The 22,753-nt window shown below is 37.3% G+C and overlaps 1 protein-coding gene across 2 annotated transcripts in view; it reads right to left on the reverse strand.

The window, feature by feature from the left end:
* CTTNBP2 (cortactin binding protein 2) overlaps positions 1 to 22,753 on the reverse strand; it is a 93,144-nt gene that overhangs the window by 46,421 nt on the left and 23,970 nt on the right. For both annotated transcript variants that reach the window (XR_013928717.1, XM_080390993.1), the window contains exons 3-4: positions 11,439 to 11,663; positions 4,196 to 5,858 (exon numbers count right to left, since the gene is read on the reverse strand). Coding sequence is in view for 1 of the 2 variants with exons in the window: in XM_080390993.1 (XP_080247119.1) it covers positions 4,196 to 5,858; positions 11,439 to 11,663 (1,888 nt within the window). In the remaining variant the exon portion in view is untranslated. The remainder of the gene's footprint in view (positions 1 to 4,195; positions 5,859 to 11,438; positions 11,664 to 22,753) is intronic.

The raw sequence follows: 22,753 nt of genomic DNA on the forward strand, positions 1-22,753 counted from the left end.
TTTAAGGTGCTTCCAACCCAAACCACTCTATGATTCTATGAGGTTATCATTGATGAAAACCTTCTACTGAAAAAGATACAAACTCCAGGTAGTAACATAAACATAACTTTAGCTTCTATTATCAATGTAAAACAATACAATAAAGCTGAATTAATCCAACTAAATACACCAACATTAGAAAATACCAATAAATAAGGTATGCCATTACAGATGCAAAAAGTTAGAAAATATGAATCATCTGTGAAAGCTTGTAGGGCATGCAGTGATGAAGGGCAGAGGGATAGACAAAAACAGCTTCTGGCATCAGCTTCAGAATGTGAGATGGTTAATTTCAGAGCCTAGATCAGTCCCATACACCCCCCACCCCCCCACCCCCCTGCTTTTATCTTTGAAGCCAATTGTATAGAGAATAAATCAATCATTATAGAAACGAGCAAAATAAAAAACATACTTCATTGAAGAGTGACACAGAAAGCGCAAAACCAAGAAGAAAGTGAAAGCAGAAATCCCAGGGGTATGAAAATCCAACTGCCTAGAATCGTTTCCATTTTGAAGTCTTACAGCCATTGAAATGTAGAAATCCAAACAGAGCAGAAGCATTTTGGCACTAGTTCAAAGGCTGAAGTTAAAGAAAACACTGTTGCAGATTTTTGAATCAGGGCATAAATGTTCATTGTAATTTCTCTATGTACATTCTGTTCAACATTAATCACAAAAGCTCATGTCTTTTTGTACCAGGGATGAAAAAAGCAACATGCAGTACAATGCCCGATCTCTAAAACAAGGTACTGTCACATTAATTTAGCAGAATGCGTAACTGAAAGAATTGCTGCTGTGATTTTAAGTTTGCTCTTAATAGTTGCTCTTTCCAGAACCAAGACACAACAGCTGCTATGTTCTTAAAGCTAGGAAAGTTTTAAAATTAATAGATAAAATACTTTAGTGATTAGGCTATTATCGAGTCTGACTCCACAGTAAGAAGAAAGAAACATGGATGTATTGACAAAAAAAAAAATATCTTTCAATGTGTTTTTTCATGTTAAATTTGTTTTGCACTGTTTAAAAAATGAACAAATTCTGATTGAAGCTCACTACTTCCTATACAATAAAATACGGATAAGATTTCACCATGCTCTGCTTTAACTGAAAGCAAAATTGAAATTCTAAACATTTTTCTGAAAAAAGTAAATAAGACAGATTAAAATATACCAGAATATTGATAAAATAACTGAACCTGTGCCTAGAGGGCATGAAAATGCAGATATGGTAAAGAGGTTTCAGTAGCATTTATAGCTTGTTAGATGTTGCTCACTTCAAGAAAAGTCATACTTAAAAAAGCAACTGAAAAAAAGAAAGTGAATAAGTGACATGAATTCAGGCATTACTGACCCCATTATCTTAATGAAAATGGTGTTATTAAATTTGGTTTATCTTTTCTAAGACATACATATTTATAAAATCTATTTTTTTCTCTCTTCTCAGCACAGAATTTTGAAGGAAATATCTTTCCATGCTTGCATAACATCTGTTGCTCAAAGTTTATTTAGTTCTGAAGTTCGCCAGAACACTTGGACAAAACAGATTAATATTCCTTAAAACCTAAATAAAATTGGATTGGAGAATATGTGCAATAAAATGTAAGCATTAGTTTGGGTAAAAGACAAAGAAGCTCCTGAATATTTACTTGAATATGGCAGATAAAAGATATTAAACTTCTTTGAGCCTGTTTGTGGTCAGTCAAGAAGGGATATTACAATAACATATCATAACAAGAAGGGATATTAAAATAATGTTATTAACAAAATAAAACAGCAGACCACTAACTAGAGTTTAAGCAATCTTTCCTTGCAGACTTCTGATTATGGGATACGTTTCCCATTTGTAATTGCAAAAATTCAGAAAAAGCACCACCACTTACAAAATACTAACAGAATCAAATGTTCAGAGCAAGGATTATAAGGGGATTAAATGAACCCAAATGTTTCCATCCCTCCCCAAAACAAGCAAATGGACTCTAAATGAAGAAAGGCAACCTGAACACATAAACCAGCACAATTAAAAAACCACCAAAACAGTTTTTGACAAAAAATTCCTGTCTTTGAGAATTACCTCTGAGAACTGTCACAAATTTCATAAGAAACACAAATTGACTATTTGGTGGAGGAGCCCTGTTTAAAAGGCTGTTCTCCAAAGGAAAAAAAAAAAACAAACAACAAAATTTGAAGCACAAACTAAAGCAATAACAATACATGGAGTTATGAAGTCAAGTGGTGGTAATTTCATTTTTAACATAGAAGATTTATTTTTTAAAATATTCAAAAACTATCTCAGATGAATACCAAACATCATCTACTTAATGTAATACTAACTGAAATAATACAGCCTGATTCATGCTAATAGTATTTGTGGAAGACAGCCTCTTGCCTACAAAAACTATTCACTTTGAAGCTGAATCTGTCAATAATTTGTTGTATGTAATAAAATCTTAAGATTTTTTTTTTTGATGAAATTTTAATTCCATTATGGAGCATAACAGCCGCTGAAGGTAAATGAGGTTTGGGGAATATCTGGAATACTGGCATACCAATGATTTATCTGACATGGCACTCAGACTCAGCAAGGAATAGAATTTAAGATGAAAATTCAGGACATCCATATGAAAAACAGCCAACTAATGGGCAGCCATCAAATCCCATGGCTGTTAACTCTGAGACACAGTAGACAAATGGAATATAAGATTTCTGAGCTCATATTTTCATGGCACAGTTCAGAAAGGAGAGAGGATTCTGACAGCATGGTACACAGCCAAGCACTAAAAACATGACTAGGTTACACCAGAAACATGAAGAAAGTCTTCAGTGAAGTGGAAAGGGAATAAAAATTCCTGAAGAATGTGAACTGTAAGTTTGCCACACGCTGCTTTTGGAACAGCTTCCCCAAGACTGGTGAGTGAGTTCAGCTGCCTTATCAGACAGCACTGCAGCTACCAACAGAAAGTCATTGGTTGTGTGATGGAAACAGACCAGCTGTGCACAGGTTTTATACCCTATAGATGATGATGATACAGGGACTAAAGTTATGAGGGACAGAAGTATCACAGCTGAACTGAGAATAACTGTTGAAAATTTGAGACCATTCATTCTTCAATGCTGATGAAGGTCCGAAGTGTTCCATAACTGTGTGTCTGTCTTCCTCACTGCAGTGCCAAGTCAGGCTAAAGGGCTTCTACTAATGTTCTGGTGATATTGATTGCAGGAGGGAAATCTGTTGACAGAAAGTTTTATCGGAGATCTACAATTAGCCGAAAGGTAGATCAGGGCTGCCTTTGTTCACTTAACTGCATCAAGAAGATACCCTTAAGTTGGCAGCACATTAATCACACAAAGTCCCCACTGCAATGCAAAATAAATAGCAGATAGCCCCATTGACTACAGACTTCGACCTATCAATATTTAAACTCTCCAACAGCAACCCTTTGCTGAGATCTGTTGAAGTAAACCTGTGAGATGCCATACACAAGTATTAACAAAGCCTACAACTAAAATCAGAAGAACTACAGAAAAACTGAAACGAAAATAAAAGATATTCTATAGATACGAAGTGATATATTTGAAACTGCACTGTTATCCAGGCAATTACATACCTTAACGTGCAACCATCTAATGCCAGAGGAGAATACAGTAGCCCCAGCCATGACCTATTTTCTAACAGATTCACGAAGCACTGAAATATATATTCCATGTAAGATACTACTGGCAGAGGTAGTTTTCAAAACATTATTTCAGACTGAGAAAGCATTTTGAAGTCCAAAAATAATAGCATTCACCAAAAAAATCCCCAAACCAAACTAAAAACCAAACAAAAGAAGGAGTTTCTTTAGTATACCATAATCTGCAGCCCACTTACTTTAAACATTACTCGTCTTTACCTTTAAGAAAAAAAAGCCTTCAATTTGGAGACCTCCTTCAGCAAGCAAACTAATTTATAATGTTACTAAATCAGCAAAAGAATTCCCATACCCCTGGAATGTGGAAAAATATAAATGAAATTTTCAGCTTTTAGAAAGTAAAAAAAAAAAAAAAAAAAAAAAAAAAAAAAAAAGAGAAAGGTATAAAAAGATAAAGCAAATGAGAAACATATAGGAAAACCAAAACATTTTAGAGGGAGACGGTTTGTAGCATATCAATCCCTTTACCTGATGCTGTTACCAGGAGGCTGTCTGAATCACATGGTCTACAGGATGAAGCACTAACAGGGTTTATGGAGGAGCTACAGGCAATGGTGGTGGGAATGACAAAGGAATTTTCTGAACATGCAGGTTGGTTCAGTCCAGGGAAGTGGGAAGGCCAGGCACCCACCTGAGATGAGGCTATGGCTGGTATGGCACAGCCTGCAGGTGCCACAGATAAATCTATAGCAGGTTTTGGTGGCAGCTGAGGTGAGGACTTAGAAATAAATTCCTCATTTATTACCCTGATTCCTTGTGGTGAACTTGAAAGAGGTGAGGTCACGGTTTTGCTGTCAGTTTTTGTACCTGTATTTGGGGATCGACTACTATCCATTAAAACTTTAAGCTGTGGGTGTGGTGGAGAAGGAGTTTGCGAAAGCCCTGGTTTTTTGGGAGGAATAGGTGGAGGATTTCCTCTGTCAATCCTTGATACGCTGGGAGTCTTTAAACTCATTCTACCAACGGGGGGGTAAGTGCCAACTTCCATTGAATGTGATGTCCCCGGCCGTGATGGAGCACCACTCTGAGGGCTTGTAAATCTTGAAAGGACTTGGGTAACAGTATTCCGAGCTACCTGTTTGGAAACTAGGTTATCACGGCTCGTAGGGGATACGTCCCTTGAGGGAGGGCTTTGGGTTGTGTTTCCATTTTGGTCTTGATCATTTGCATTCGCTTGAAATCTAAATCTAGCTGCTTGGATGCGTGGATTTAGGCCTAGATGCCCAGTAGTGTTGGCAGACGGTGAATGCAAACTGTGCATAGATGAAGTGAGTGAGGAATTCTGAGCTGCGGCAGTGGGTGCTGCAGGGGCGCAAAGGGAAGTACTGTTTGAAAAAGGGGGAGTGCTACTTGGTAAATCAGGTGATGAGCCTGTACTTGGTCCGTTTTCCTCAATTCTGTTTTGATTCTGTGTAAGAACAGGAGTCGTGGGAGGGACAAGTTCACTAGATGAAGATTGTCTATCAATGACAGGCTTCACAAATGCTGCGTTGGCACACACATTCATTTTTGTATTGCCAGACACTAGTGGGTTCACTGTAGACGGCTTTACAGGTACAGTCAAAGGCAACTTCTTAACATTTTCTGTGCTACTGTCCATCACCACAGTATCTGTTTGGCAGGCAACAGTTCTTGAACTTGGCTCTTCTGTTTCAACAGAAACAGAAACCAGACTCCTATCTTTATTCTTATCTTTATTTTTAAGAGAAAGATTAGCTTTACTTTCATTCTCTTTTTTTAATTGCTCAATCATTTTGACCATTTTATCTCTCTCTTCTCTGAGGTCACTGGTGTGTGCTTCCTCTCTATGAAGTTTGGCACGCAACTGCTCTCTCTCTGTGTCAAACTCAGACAGCTGCTTTTCCATTTGAGCTTCCATTTGTGTGCTCCTTTGTTTCTCAGCTGCAAGCGACTCCTCCAGCTCGGTAGCTTTTTTCTTTTCCTCTTCAAATTTTGACATCACTTCTTCCAGTTTCTGGGCTTCCTCTACAATTCGGCCAGACAACTGCTTACACTCTTTCACTAGCATCAATACTACATGCTTGTTCTTTCCTCGTTCTTCTTCAAGACGAGTGGATAGCTTTTTATGCTCCAGCTCAAGATTCTGTAACTGAGATTTTTCCATTTCCAACTGTAAGAAATCATAAAGAAAAATTCTCATTAACAAGATAAAGACTTTCAACATAACCTCATATTAACCTGACATCGATATTTTAACCTTTGAGAGTATGCCTGAAATAACCTGTCTGCCCCAGGGAAGTGATTTGTGATATCTAACACAAGTGCTATAATTTTACACAAGCAAAAGAAACAGATCAGCATCTCTAAAGAGCAATTCAGAGACCAACTAAGTCCAGCTATTTTCCTCTGTTAAAAACAGAGAGACTCTCCAAAGTTATTACATGCTTTTGATTCCTGAGTGAGGAGCTATCTGTTCTCCAGAAATTAGATATAAGACAGCACAGAAAGTCTTCTTCTCAGTAAAGGAACCAGACACAAGCAAGAGATGAGCTTTGCAAAAAACCTTTGAGCCCAGAAATGAAAGGTTTAGGTTTTAGGTCTTCATCAGATTAAAGAAGATTAGGGTTGAAATACACAGTCCATCATGCCCATAAGACATTCATTTCTGAGACTTTTTGGCACAGGCACAAATACCTTCCTGTACTTCTCAACAGCAGAAGGTCTCACTGACATAGTGATGTATAAACTATGTTATAAGCTAGAATCAAAAATCTACCTACTATGGGCAGCTAATGGATAAGAGTAATTTTTCCCCTCATTCATACAGTCATCACCTCTAATTCATCTTGTTTGCTGATTATGCTTTCATTCAAAGACCCTGTTCTAGAAAAGTGCTGGAAAAATAAGTTAATGCACCATTTTATAAAATGCCTACTAGTAATAATGTAACCTAAATTGCTTTGTATTTCCCAAGCAAACTTTTACACGGGTCAAACCACAACAAAAGAAAACCTGATTTCTTTCTTCCTGCTCCTCCCTTCACATACTGATGCAGTAGCTTCCTATATGGCTTAGCAATAGCCATGTTTAGGGCATTAGCAATAGCTATGGCATATCTCCTCTCAGTCAGTGCTTAAAATACTTTCTTGGTTGCTAGATGAAACCAGACAGACACACAGGCACAAAACCACCCAGGCACTACAATAAAATAGTTTTTCAGAAGCCTGTTGCTACAGCACGCTATTCCCTGCCCTCTCCAATAGCAGATGAAATTTCTTAGCTCTGGAAGCTTTTTCCACTGTACGTGTGTCTACAATTCATTTTTAACTAAACAGCAGTTAAACAACAGCTAATACAAATACCATTTTTAAGTAACAGTTTTGTTACTCTCCAGTTACACCAGAGAGTAGGGTTGACACTCATGCCACCAAGAGGTGAGCACAAGAGACAGAGAGTTTGCAGTTGTAATAGCAATAAATCCCACCTGCTATAGGTCATTGTCCTCAGGATAATTTTTTCGCACATAATAAGTAAAACCTCATATGCAAGAAAACACTTGAAAATTAAGGCAAGTGAAATGACATAGAGAGAACAAACAATATATCCTGCATGAATTTACACTTACAGATAAACACGAGTCTCAGTCTCCTGACATTTCTAACCATATTACCTGACTGTAAATTTCTCTCCCATTTTCTTCAGAAGAATGGGAAAAAGCATAAAGAGGTGATGGCAATATCGATGTGATTTATCTTATAGTAATAGTAAAATTTGTTCCTGAAATCATACCATTATCATAAGAAACAGTGAACTACGAGCAAGAGATCACTATGGGAAATTATACCTATATTATAAATGACACCTTAGCTTCAGATATCTCAAAAACTGTTTTGCAGTGGAGGGGCTCCACTGGGGTTTTAGAGCTTCATCCCAGGTTAACCAATACACTCTGTACAATGCATTTCACAAAACCAAGTTCACTCTTTCTTAAAAACAGTGTTACATATATAAAAAATAAGATATGGCATTATTAGCCATTGCTAAACAAACAGTATCAGTAACAACTCTTCAGTTACGTTAATGACAGTACAGCTGCAAACTAAACTAACAAGCTATGATGACGACACTGTATTAAGAACATTCATAGTTCTTCACTTGTAGAAAAACTGTTTTTTTTCCCAAGCATTTCATTGTTTTTTTTCAAAGCATCCAACAGCATTTGGATGCTTCACAAGTATTTCAAAGCAAGTGGAGCACCCAGCAGTAACAGCAAAGCATTCAACAGTTTCTTTTTTGTTAAAACAGATACAGAAATCATGAGAAATATATATGATTTCTAAAGCTTGACCCTGCAGTAAGATTATAGTGAAAATATTTTTTATCAAGATTTTCTACACTTTGTTATTCCTCCATTTTGCTTTCAGATGAGGGACTAGTTCTATAAATTAACTGTTGTGAAATTACATTACTTTCAAATAATCACAAGCAGATTGTAACATATAACTGGGATGAAATCAGCTTTGGAACTAGCTGTAATTATTTATGAGTTTATGAACTAACTATGACCTAATTTTTGCAGTGTACTAACTATATGCATATACTAAATCAGTAATGTAAACATGTGGAACTGTGTCCAAGAAGGATTTAAAAGGGGTGTAAAAAAAAGGATACTGAGAAAAATGCTAGTGTCCCACAAATAACTAACCAGCAAAGGCCCTTCAAAGGTGAGAGACTGAGTGCATGCCTTGTGAAAAAACGCTGAGGGAGTTTGGCTTGCTTCGTCTAGTGAAAAAGCCTGAGGATGATCTAATAGCAACATACCACTCCTTTTGAAGGGTCCTTACAGTGATGACAGAGTCAAGTTCTTGGTAGTGGCAGATGGGGCCCCGTAACAAGACGTTAACATGAAAAATTGTCCTTTAAGGGGCTTAGTATTGGAAAAAAGTTCTTCACAAGGATAGTAGTGCAGAAAGGCTGCAGTATTGCCATTCCTGGGGGTCTTCAGCATTCAGAAAGACAAAGTCACAGATAAACAGATGTATTGCTGGTGACAATTTGCTTTAAGCACAAAGTTAGATGAAATCACATCAACTGGCCTCTTTCAACCAACATGTTTGTCTGTCTTTGAATGTGCATCCCAATATTAACTTCTCTGCAAACTATTGACAAAAATCAGGAACTGTCATTTTGATTACCTGGTTTTGAGTTCCCAGGAAATTAATTCAAAATTAAGTTTGATAACAGCTCCAGAAAAAGCATTCAATGGAAGAGGATAGAGACTTAACACAAAGCAGATGACATCTGGGGATTAGGCTTTTGGTATATGGTAAACTTATGACTGACAGTCATTTTGTGCGTGCCCCTTTTTTTCTACATTCTGGGACATTGTTATGACTTGTCTTTTACGATCAAATAAAAATTTTATTCAACTAATGTTTTTAAGGTTACTACATTCACAGTTAACAAGTCCCCAGGAATAAAAGTTCGGTCTGAGCCTGTTTAATGTCCAGTAATTTCCAAAGACGACAAACACAGCTGTACACCTACTTCATTACTTAGTGTAAGAGCGAGACCGTGAGGCAATTCCAAACACAAAGATAGAGGCATCACACATTTAGAGAAGGAGGAATCACTCTTGGAGGGAGGAGGTGCAGCTGGCTCTGTATTTTGGTCACATTTGTCTAGGCTTAACTGTGTTTTTTTTTCTTACATTGGGTCACTTTACCTTGTCAAACATTTCTAGAAATCCCTCAAAATACCTTCACTACTCTTTTCCACACAGGGATATGAGACATGAAGAATAGACTGGAAAATGTGGAACTAAGGGAAGGTAAAACACTGGACAAATGGTTTGTGAATGAACTGAGATGGTTGAGAGATGTGTTATCTGTCACCACAAACCCAAGATGTTTAAAAGAGTTCCCTGTCCAAATAGCATTTGTCTTTAAAAGAGGAAGATGAAAGTTCTGCAGACAGTCGTGCACATGGCTGCTCAGCACCGTGTAGCTTGTTTTCAAATCCTGTGTTATTTAAATTTCCTATTTGTTACGAGGAGTAAAATGGTAGAATTATAATGATACATTTTCAAAGAACATTAGTTTCTTTCAAGTGTAACACTTTCAAGTTTAGCTTGAAAGTTATAGGTTTGAGTGTACTAGGGGTTTAGGTACTTCTCAAAGTAAGAATCAAACTGCAAAATAAATTAAGATCAAACTATTTAAAATAGTGATTAAAAAAAATTATCTCATGTATTCTTCTAGGAAACAAAAGACAAGCATACAGATACCGACTTCGGTAATAAACCTGGGCTAAAAAAAGGACAAAACAGAATTTACATATCAATACCCAGACTTTGAGACACGTTCTCAATATTGTAAGCTCATCTTACAGGCATGTATCTGTCCATATACTAAAAGCCAGAGATAGATGAAGAATTTAGGAGCAAGAGACTTGTTGCCATGCACTGAAACAAGAAACTAACCCAATTGTCCAGGCAGATGTGTCAGTGTCTCTCCCAATATCATTCTTCAGTCAGAATTAGGAAGCTTACTCGCTCACTTTTACGCTGAGACAATCCCTTCTCCAAAATCTCAATTTACTTACAAAGCATATAAAAAAGAAAACTAACATTTAAGAGCCGTCAAAAAGAAGTGCTAGGTGAGTAAAAGTAACAGTTCACTACACAGGCCATTGCACTGTTTCAAGACTCATGTATCATACATACAGTCTAGTATTATTCATGCTTTTTGTTTTTCTGAAGTTTTAACAGAGAAGGGATGCTTAAACTTAACTTAATACAGCTAAAATAACAAGAAAATGTTTGCTGAATTAATTTAAGCATGTATTTCCAGTATACTTCCAGTACTTTTGTGTGTATGTTATTTCCCAAAGAACAATTACTACCAAAATCAATTTTATGTCGCTTGTCTTAGCATTGTTGGGTTTTTTTTAAACATCAATATGAAACTGTCACCAAAAAGGTATTTCACAGCTACTGAAGACATTCTACCCATCTTATACCCAGTGAGGCCAATTCAATGCCTACTCTTTTATACTTATTCCAAAATGCCTGGTCTAGATTAGCCCATTAAGTTACTGTTCCCCTCTTCTCTCTCAGAAACCCCTCTCCAACATATGCATATTTAGCTATGCCTTAGGAATGTATGACTTACGTATTAGTGAAATACATGCAACCAACCATTCCCTTTCAAAATGACATTGTTTTATCTTCAATATGAGCCTTTTTTTTGCAACATACTTGTTCCAAAGTATATTTTTCTTTACAGCAATTTTCTAAATATATAAAAAAGTATTTTTTAGAGTTATAATTTATTTTTACTGATTTATGACACAGAGCCACCTAGTATAAAATGCAAATAAATTATTTATTTTATACTATTTAGGTTAGAACAAAAATAACAGTAGCTTCTCTAGGCTTCAATGGTGTTGGTTTAAAAATGTATTGTGATGATGCTTTCTCAGCTCATGCTGAGTTATCCACTTGTATACTGCATCGACTTGTACCAGTTATACTTCATTATTCCAGAAGTAGAGCTAAATTCACGGAACAAATGAGATGTGTGCACACAAAATATCACCAGAAAATCAGCACCTCACTATATATGACAATTAAGGATAAAATTTTAACACTTGCAATGATAACCAAGTTGGACAAAGATGCAAATTAAAAAAGGGGCACGAAAGAACAAGTCAGGACAGGGAAAAGGAAAAAAAGTTAGTAGCAGGATACCTTCTTTTGTCTGTTTTCAGCAGCAGCCAACTGAGCTGACATTCTTTCTTGCATTTTCCTGCAGTGAGCCATAACAGCTTCTAAAATGGACAGAGGGTTCATGCATATTGGCTTCTTTTCTTTATCACCAGCACCTGCCTCAAAGTCTCTCTGAAGAGCCAGAAATGGGTCACTCAGATTAAATCTTCCATATCGCTCCTGGATAAAAACCTCTTTGCGCCGGGCCTAACAAAAAACACAAACAGACAAAAATAAAACTAAATGCATGCTTTGGAGTTCATCCACACATAGAAGAGATCTAAACCACAGGGAAAGTTATGTTACTTATTTATGCTTTTTTAATATTTCCTTTAGGTATTCATTTACAAGCTCTAAAAGAAATAGATACGCTGCACACAGATTTCATTATAGTCAATACAACTCACTACATAAAAAACATGCCCCTTTCTCAATTCAACACAGAAATACCAATCTGGATCATTGTCAAAAGTATCGTGAAAATAACAACTTGTGAATTGGCTGATACACAGAGAGGAAAAGGAAGAAAAACATTCTAAAATAAAGTTTTCTATTTCTGTATATTAAAATGATGCTAGTAAAAGATATGAAAACATGCTTTGGGTGTTTACTGCAGTACCAAAATAAATATTTTTGAAATAAAAAAATCTGACAGTATGTTTATACATACAGAGATTTTGGTAAGTAATAGCAGACAAGCAGAGAGCAAAAATACCACCACGACTTATCTGAAATTAAGACATTTCCCATATCTCTGTTGAGGAAGAAATTAATGATCATGTTTCTCCATACCTTTATTTTAAAACATAATTATATTTCCAAACTACAGTACAACACATCATTGTCATAACAAAAAATAATTAAAGATCACAGGTAGTTTTGCTTGACAAATTTTTGGTTCTTCAGCCCAACAAGAAAACAAGATCAGTTTCAGAGAAGGTATTTTTATACATTTAATACACAGTGCACAGGACGGCCACAGATAAGTACTGACTTCTAACAATATTAATAGAAAATATTGTTCCAAAATCTCAGGCTTAAGACCCATCTAATTTGTGGGGGTAAAAGAAAACCAAACCAACCAACCAAAAAAAGCCCAAACCAAAACCAAAAAAACACCAGAAAGATCCAATTATTTCTAAAATTTTGTTGTGGTGGTTTTGTGCTTGCACATATAACAGAAAGCAGAATGTAGACAGCCAAACCATTATAGCACAGATTTTGGAAGAAAATTAAGATTTGTTTCTTTAAAAATTAAAAGAGTCACCAGAAGAGCTCTTTGAAGAAGTAAGTCTCAAAAAATCGGAAAAAAACCCAAACAAAACAGTGCATAGAAACACCATCAGAAAAAGGAATCTCTCAATAAATGGATACAACATTTATTTGTGATTAGGTTCAAATTCAGTTTTGAATAAGCAAAAAAGAGGATGAATAAGCCATTTCTGAGATACAAAACAGGAGATACAGGCCTAATGGTTACCAAATAGATTCATAAATCATTTGGAAAGCTTGAAGAAGCTAAAACTGAAACATACGTAAAGATCATAAACGGTAACACACATTTCAGGGCATGAAAAACCAAAACAGAACATAAGAACTATGTTAGAAAAACTGTCCAGAGACTAACTACAAATAACATAGCTTAGTGAATGCCCAACTTTTCCCTATATATTGTCTGCAAAATTGAAATGTTGTGGGAAATCAAAAGGTAAAAGAGCATTTGACTGCAACAGAAATGAGTCTGCCTACATATTCTGATGCTTGAAATACTTTTAGTCTATTTTTTAATTTGATAGTATAAATAGAGCTTGAAAATATTTATAAAAAACCCAGGCCTTTGGGGCATAACTTTAGAAAAAGCTCACAGAGTTCATTCAGACTGAAAGTATAGCTAGGCTTACAGAGTCAGGTAATAATTGGTTGAAGAGACAAAAATAAGCTGATAGAACCTTGGGTTTTTTATAAATTACCTTGCAAGTAACCCCTAATTAGTCTAATATTTTAATCCCTTAATTTTTAACTTAGATTTTTAAATTAAAATAAAATAAAATAGATGGTTTCAAAGGTAATATTACAAAGCCAGGTGGGGAGGGGCTATATTTGTAGCTCCTGGTTCCATAGACTGAAGTTACAGGACAGTATGCAGCTTAGGAATTCAACCTTCATGTAAAAGAAACAATCAAAACCAAAAACCTGACCCTAAATGGATTAGAGTGCTAAGCAGCCAAACAAGATGACAAACCCAAGCAGGTTAAGAATATTAATGGAGATGGAGGCACAATCTATATATAAATTATCAGCAGTGTAAAAGCCACTTAGTTTATATAAAGAAAGTGAGCCATGAAAGTAAAGGAAAAACCACTGATGTAGCAGCTCAGCTGTAAACAACAAAAAAAGACCACCAAAGCCCCCATCCTTCAATCCAGAGGCCAACAGCAAAAAAAGAAGCCAAGCAGATTAACTGATCTCACAGGCAAAGGCAACCACTCATGCTTTTAAGGAAACACAGTTAGACAACCAGTGAAATAATGTGTATTTTCCAATTTTTCTATGACCAGCACATGCTGTACGCATGCAATATGAATGTATTTGATATGTTCTCTAACATGCATAGCTATTAACAGAACAAGCAAGGAAAAGAAAGGTTCAGCGTCCACCTGCCAAAATAGTAACAGGATGGGGTGCCCAGATTCATTAAATAAGGAAAAGATGAAACTACATAGAAGAGTTGAGCTTCATCCCAATGAAAACCAAAACAATCTGCTGGCATTAAGAATTAAATGGCTACAGGAAAATCTGAAAGCTTAAGACTGTCAAAAAACCAATAGGTCTTGAACAGCACGTGGTTTGGGATGACAGACCCTGTAGGGCTGAAGGCATAACTATATACCCTCAAGCACAGGATAAAACAGACTGGCGACTCTCAAACCATTAACAGCCAAGTTGTGTCAGGATGCTTCCAACTCAAAAGGGAGCTAAATGCAAAATATTAAAACAATGTTTACATGTTTCTATACAAGAACTAAACATATAAAATAAAATTATGGGATGAAGATGCATGATTTCAAATGAAGATACCAGAATAAAAGATAAAGCAGAAGCTTGGTAGAAGGGAATCAAAGAGTAGTTTCTCAAAACTTAGGCACTAAGTGGCAGAAAGAAAAGCTAGGCTTGGGTTGTTTTTTTTTACACGATTCCTCCAGCCCCTAAATAATACTTATGTTCCTTTGCATGTCACTAAAGTACATCAGATGAGAGAAATAGAAATATTAGAATGAGAAAATTTTCTGTTATACCACCTTTCAGCACTGAATTTCCAGTCATAAGAGCTAGTAGCAATATCAAGATATCTGTTTTTTATGGCACTTATTATCTGGGGAATGTACAGTCTAATGTCATACGGGTAATTAATCCTCTAAAATAGGCTCTGCATAATCTGGTGGTTGTGCTAAAACAGCATTAGTACTGTCTCGTGTATTAACTTCAATTGCACAACTATATATACAGAAAATAACATTCAAAAAGTTCATCAGTGAATAATTCACTGAATGCATTTTCAAACAGAAAATTTTCAAAACCAAACAGAATATGCACCCATAGGGGTAAGCAGGACTGCTGCACTGTGAAAGGTGCTATATGAATTTATAAACGCCGAGCTATATTTTTCTGTACGTACCCACTTGCACAGCGACTAGCCTTTTAATGGAAAGACTGAGATTGAAAGTACTTAAAGGTATAAAAAATGGCCATGGAAAACTATTCTTTTTGCACCCTATGCCAGCTGTACACAAAATTATGACTTAAGCTAAATCCTCCAACAGGTAACTGCTAATGAAAAGTGATAGCAAACACACACAAAGGGAAAAGATCTAAAATTGAAGAAAAAAACCCCCTTTAAATAGTTAATTAACTAAATTCACTACTGCAATAGAGTAAAAACTTAAGCTTAATTACAACAGCTTTTTAATTAAGTCCAGAAGGAACACCACATTTATACAGAGCTTTTAAATCCTTACACAGGAACTGAAACATTAAACAAGTAGACCAAAATCAGGATGCAACTACTACTTAAAAAGAATGAAAACTCCAAGGTTTTTTATGGACAGGCTGGTCTATAGCATTATGTTGGATCAAGAGTGGACTATAAATTTATACTAAAAAAATACAATAGAACTGGAAAACATCTTCAGAGAGGAGTGAAAGAAGATCAAAAGGTACAACATGGCTTCTCTTCAAGGAAGAGCTAAGTAGAAAAAGGACTTTTCAGTGTGAAACAGACAACCAGGGAGAAACTGAACGCTGGACAGGACAGGTAGCAATTGTCCCATGATCTAATTGAGGGAAACTGCAGTTGGACACACATTCTTCTCACTGAGAGCAGATAAGAACTGGAACGTGTTGCGCTGGGAAAACATACAACCTCTGTCACTAGGAGATTTCCAAAACTAAACTGGATAAGGCCACAAGCAACCCAATCCATGTTTGACATTAGTCCTGCGTTATGCAGAAGATGGAACCGAACAATCTCTAAAGGTGCCTGCAAGCTAAATTACTCTATGATTAGTGATTTCTTCTAGGACGGTTAACTTTTGTCGTGTAGATGCTAACCATCTTCTCAAGTAACAAATGACAGAAAGGTAGTCTCAGAGGAAGGAAAAACAACCAAATACTTAATGGTGGAACAAGTCTTATGTCTTGCTTTGGATCATGAAAACAGACTTAAGACTTAGAAGACAGAACTTTTAGTCTGTGATATATATTCAAAAATAAAAAATCAGTACTGAACAATCCCAGGGCTTACACAGCTGTGTGACACAAGGTGAAGTTTTACTCTCAATTTTTCTCTCCTACGTCTGCGGCCAACAAGAATCTGGAGGATCAGGCTGTAAGATAACCTGCTTCTTACTCTCTCAGGGAGCCTGTCTCGTACCACATACAGCAAGACACCTCATTCACCCCTACACCAACTTTTTTCACACAAAGTCATACAAGTCATGTCTATGCATCTATCCAGCTCCCTCCTGGACACTTCCATCTCTCAAGCTGACCCTTTACAATCCCTGACCCCATTCATTTACAGGCAGATGAGGACTGGCAGAGGCACGTGCTGGGAGAGGAACAAAACGAGTGGAGGCATGTGGATGATGGGTTGTGCAAAAAGCTGCAAATCCAGTATAAGAACTGGCCTGCAGTCACTTGCTTCTGACGTTCCACTTCAGAAGGAACAAAAAAAAAAATATTTTCAGTGACCAAACGGAGGATTATGAAGTCTAATTAGATTCTTCCCCCTTGTTATTGAAACAAGAATGCAAGGGGGTAAGGAGGCCTTCACATAGTATCCAGCTGTCGACTTAAAGCTAAAAGCATTAAAAAAGCAAGGAAAACCAAATACGGCCAATAGATAGTAAATAAATATAAAATAATAGTAAATAATAAGATCAATAATGAAACCTGAAAAATCACATAAAGGAAACTATAAAAGTAATATTCAGTAATAATCTACATTGATCTTAGTTGCACACATTTGCTGATATGAGTTTTCAGCTTGCATAACCAGTAACAGAATATATAAGCAACAGTATTTTGAAGGTTAACACTGCATTTTTCCCCCAACATATCTCAAGAGTTTCCTCTTCGTTTACCTGCCAAGTTAAGAGTTCAGCAAGTCCAAGTCTTCAATGAAGCAAGTGATGATAAACATCAAAAATAGGACTGCATGTCCTACACTGCTGTGAAACAATAGAACTGAATTAAAGCTGCCCCAGAACCCTTAAACAAAATTTCCTTCCTTTCAGGAACGTTTGTTCCTCTGATTAATTTCCCTTTCCACATATACTGAAATCGTTTCAACAGATGTTGATAGGTTCATATTAATATTTTCTTTTGACATATGTATTAGGCACTGGTAAAACATTTTCTAAAACTAACCAGCACAGAAGAGGAGGCAGTAAAAGCTTATGTGTTATGTTAAAGACAGGGGTGAGCCCTTGACTGTAAATAAAATTGGAAGGGTAATAGATTATTGAAAAGAGGAAGGTGGCTGAAAGAGAACATGTTTATAAATCTTATTTAGTGGAATTATAGTCTCTTGAAATGATTTGCTGGAGCTATTCACTTCAGCAAAAGAGAATTATTAATGAATCTATATATCTCATTGATATAGTATATATATACACTATACATATATACAATATAGGATTATATATATAATTTTTATATATTATGTATTGTATGTATAACCCCCTCATCCAGATCGCTGATAGAAAGTTATATACACGCTATATATGCACACACACACATAAATATATATATATATGTATCATTATTGGCAATCTGGACGAGGGGACTGAGCACACCCTCAGTAAGTTTGCAGATGACACCAAGCTAGCGGGGAGTGTTGATCTCCTTGAGGGCAGGAAGGCTCTGCAGAGGGATCTGCTCAGGCTGGACCGATGGGCCAAGGCCAATTGTCGGAGGTTCAACAAGGCTCAGTGCCGGGTCCTGCCCTTGGGTCACACCAGCCCCACACAACAATACAAGACCTGGGGGTGCTGGTTGACAGCCGGCTGAACATGAGCCAGCAGGGTGCCCAGGTGGCCAGGAAGGCCAGAAGGCAAAGAGCATCCTGGCTTGTATCAGAAACAGTGTGGCCAGCAGGACAAGGGAGGTGATCATTCCCCTGTACTGGGCACTGGTGATGCCGCACCTCAAACCCTGTGTTCAGCTCTGGGCCCCTCACTGCAAGAGGGAGCAGAGGGGCTGCAGCGTGTCCAGAGACGGGCAACGGGGCTGGGGAAGGGTCTGGAGCACAAGTGTTATGGGGAGCAGCTGAGGGAACTGGGGGTGTTTAGTCTGGAGAGGACGAGGCTCAGGGGGGACCTTATCGCTCTCTACAACTACCTGACAGGAGGCTGTAGGCAGGTGGGGGTCGGTCTCTTCTCCTAAATTACAAGCGACAGGACAAGAGAAATGGCCTCAAGTTGCACCAGAGGAGGTTTAGACTGCATAGTAGGAAAAATTTCTTCACTGAAAGGGTGGTCAAGCATTGGAACGGGCTGCCCAGGGAGGTGGTGGAATCACCATCCATGAAGGTATTTAAAAATTTGTAGATGTGGTACTCAGGGACATGGGTTAGTGATGGACTTGGCAGTCCTGGGTTAACGGTTGGACTTGATGATCTCAAAGATCTTTTCCAACCTAAATGATTCTATGATTCTATATACTCATAATAAAAGCAGTACTTTCAGAGAGATACCTGCAAAATACAGGGGTGGGGGATATGATGTGTTACTATGATTAATTAAGAATCATATGATCAGTGACTTTAAGAGTTATTAAGAATGCGTCTTTAAAGAATGCTAGCAATTCCGTTTCACAATACTGTTTGGAGTCTTTGGTGGCAGGTTTTTTTTTAAAGCAGATGTAAATGAATGTTTTCAAAGTATCATATCGGATGTTATTTCCATATAAAACTTTACAGAACAAACTAAACATGGAAATGTAAACATCAATCACAGATGAAGAAATTGTATCCTGCAGCATGATTTCTGTCAATACACATGATACTCAATGTCTTTCTTAATTACAGTCTAAATACCTTTCTTCAGCACTGTGACAGTGCATACCTATGCAAAGTCTACAAGTGATTTAGATTTTAATGAACTCAATATTATATGAAAAACATTTGGCCAATGTATTTGAACTGTCATTTCCATGTTAAGTGTCATGTATCATAAGACAAAAATTTGTACATACACTTTAAGGATGAAAAGAATGGAAATTCTCTGAAGAAAACTGATGATCTTAACAGGCTGCTAGTTCAAAACCAGTAAAAACAGTAGAAAGAATTGAGAAATGGTAGGATGCAATCAGCAAAGGAAACAAAACCAACATACAGGTTATATAGGTCTCTCGGAGCATAATTAATTGTTTAATACTATAAAAAAATGTTCTTTACATATGACTGATCAGGATCATGAAAGAATTCAAGTCTTTTGGTAGAGCTACTAAGAAAATAAAACATACCTGTTGAGTAATTTTTAATGTAAGGCACACATACTCAGAAAAAACATTCAAAACTATCTTGGAGCAGTCTCTCGTAACAGTCATAAGCTATATAAATAAACTCATTACAGTTGAAGTAGGCTGCATGAAAGTGGAGATAAAATCAGTTTTTCTAGAAAAGTTATCCCAAGTGTGAATCATTAAAATAAGAGTAACAACAAAACACTGCATTATTCTTTTATACACAACAACCCACAGAACTTTTCCAAAACTTTCTAATTCACAAAGTACCCCTTCCTCTCAGAATCACATAGCTTTAAATCCCAGCTTTTTAAAAAAACACTTTTTAAGGTAAAAAGAAAGCTCTGAAATAAGACGGTATGTTGTTTTAAAAGGCTATCCTCACTAACCTCCACTTAAGAAGATATACAAAACCATCAATATAAGGCACAAAAGGTCAGATCTTACCTAGCGTTGATAAAAACAACAAACCAGATTATTTCATGCCAAGCAGCCAAATATTAAAGTGGTTTGCGAAAAGCTGTTCAGTTTCCTCTTCTCTGCACTAAAAAGCAGACTTAACGAAAGCACAACATGCCTAATGACTAATTGAAATCTCTCTGTGTATAGGAGGACAAACATTTAATTAATTAACACTTAAACAGTCCTGACTTACAATATAACAGAAAGCACTGAAGAAGAATTATACAACCAAGGTAATGATCAACCCCAAACTTCCTTAGGGGTCTGACTCCAAGAGAATATCACCCAATAGTACCTGTTTACTGCTACCCTAACATTGCTAAGGAGCACAACCTCCCTCCCTTTCTCCCTGCTACCTCACAAAAACCTCCATGAAAGAGAGATACAGACAGGACAGACATACACATGCTTCCAACTCTTCATTACAAATTTTTGCCCTTAGAGTGATGAAAATCCACTATTTTGAGGATGCAGATTTAAAAATGAAAAGGCCATATAACAAAGCTAAGATCAGTTACTAACAGAGCAGTACCAACAAGAAAAAACAATACAGTCAATATAAAATATTCTTCACTTGTTACAGATGCAAGAGTTGAAACTCAGGCCTTGCACTAAGTTTCTAAATGATGGAGAAAAAGCTCAAGCCAAGTTTTTAACTAACGAGAACCATCCAGATGTTCTATATAAAAATGACATTAGACCTATTTTATGACAGCCTTCTTGTCTGATGCCTAAATATTTGAAAATTATAGGACAGTATTTTGTAAGAAAGTATCACTATTCGATGCTCTGATTATCTAACCACCCAGACATTTATCTCTGAAAATAACACAGATTTTCATCCTGATAGTGAATCCCAAATGATAGAAGAGACTTGAGCTTTCTGGATACTTTAAGTATCCATTTGTCATCTAAAGTTTTTTGCACATTCAGATCTATAGTTCAAATTCATGCAAATCAATTCATAATTCTTTGCATGGAAATGTCAGCCATTCTTCTGAAATATTGAAGGAAATATGACTTCACCTCTGATCAAAAAAGAGCACTTTAACCTCCATGCTTAGCAGTTTAAAAGTTTCTTCACCTCAGTAAGAAAGAAAACATAATGAAGGCATAACAGAAAAACTTCAACTAAATCAATTGGTGCTTCTTTTTTAATTTACAGCATTTGGATTTTTGTGTTTTCAAGCTCTCAAAATCTCAGCTAAAATATTGTCCCATATTACTGTATGGCAATTACATGGTAACCAAACTTTAATTAGCTTAATGCAATTGTATGCAAATTATGAGTGGCAATCATCAGCTATAGTCAACATCAGTTCACAAAGGGAAAGTCCTGTTTAACTAACTTGATATTCTTCTGTGACCCACCTAGTGGAAGTAAAGGCAGTGGAGGTAGTTTTTCTGGATTCCAGAAAGGCTTTTGACACTGTCCTTCATAGCATCCTTCCGGACAAGTTGTCCGGCTTTGAGATGAGTGGGTTCATAGCTCCCTGGGTGAAAGACTGGCTGAAGGGCAGAGCTCAAAGCATTGCACTGAATGGAGCCACACCTGGCTGGAGACCGGCCTCCAGCGGTGTTCCTCGGGCTCCAAGTCTAGGGCCAGTTCTGTTCAATCTACCAATGATCTGGATGCATGGGGTGAATGCACCGTCAAGCAAGGTTGGTGCCGATACCAAACTAGGAGATGCTGTTGACTCTCTCGTGGGACAGGAGGCCTTGCAGAATGATCTAGATAGATTGGAGCATTAAGCAATGATTAACAGGATGAAATTTAACAAGTAAAAATGCTGGATTCTGCTCCTAGGACGGAGTAACACCAGGCAAAAATACAAACAGGGTCAGGAGCAGCTGGAGAAGAGCCCCGCAGAAGGGAAACTGGGGGTGCTGGTGGGGAGCAGGCTCAGCACGAGTCAGCTGTGTGCCCTGGAGCCAAGAGACAACCCGCACCCTGGGGTGCCCCAAGCACGGCGTAACCAGCCGCTCGCAAGAGGCGATTATCCCCTGCATTCAGCACCGGTGCGGCCTCACCGGGAGCACTGTGTGCGCTGCTGGGCCCCACAGCTCAAGGACGTGAAGGTCCTTGAATGGGTCCAGAGGAGGCCAGCACAGCTGGTGAAAGGGCTGGGAGGAATGTCCTGTGAGGAGCAGCTAAGGACGTTGGGCCTGTCTAGTTTGGGGGAAAGGAGGCGGAGGGGTGACCTCATTGCTCCTTGCAGCTTCCCGAGGAGGGGGAGTGGAGAGGGAGATGCTGAGCTCTTCTCCCTGTATCCAGCGATAGGGCGTGTGGAAATGGCTCAAAGCTGCACCAGGGTAGGCTCAGGCTGGACACGAGGAAGCATTTCTTTAGCGAGGGGGTGGTCAGTCAAGCACTGGAACAGGATTCCCAGAGAGACAATTGATGTCCCAAGCTTGTCAGTGATTAAGAGGCATTTGGACAATGTCCTTAATAACATGCTCTAACTTGGCCAGCCCTGAATGGATCAGTGAGAGTTGGACTAGATGATCATTGTAGGTCCCTTCCAACTGAAATAGTCATTCTATTAACAATATAGATTAAATTGAGGTATAGTAAGTGAATTCAGTATTTTCTAATTATTTCTGGTATTCACGGAAGATAAATTGTGAGAGTGATATGTATTACCTACAAGAACAATTTTATTCTTGCTACTACAACTACTGAAGAAGCTGAACGAACAAATGGATTTAACTAAATAAATTTGATTTCTAGAATGGAACATTTTAAAGTAAACAGAATAGTGATCTGCATTGTATATCTTGGCTTTTATGCCCTTTAATACAACTGTAAA

This window comes from Falco punctatus (genome assembly GCF_963210335.1).
Source record: "Falco punctatus genome assembly, chromosome: 6".
In the NCBI taxonomy this organism is placed as follows: Eukaryota; Metazoa; Chordata; class Aves; order Falconiformes; family Falconidae; genus Falco; species Falco punctatus.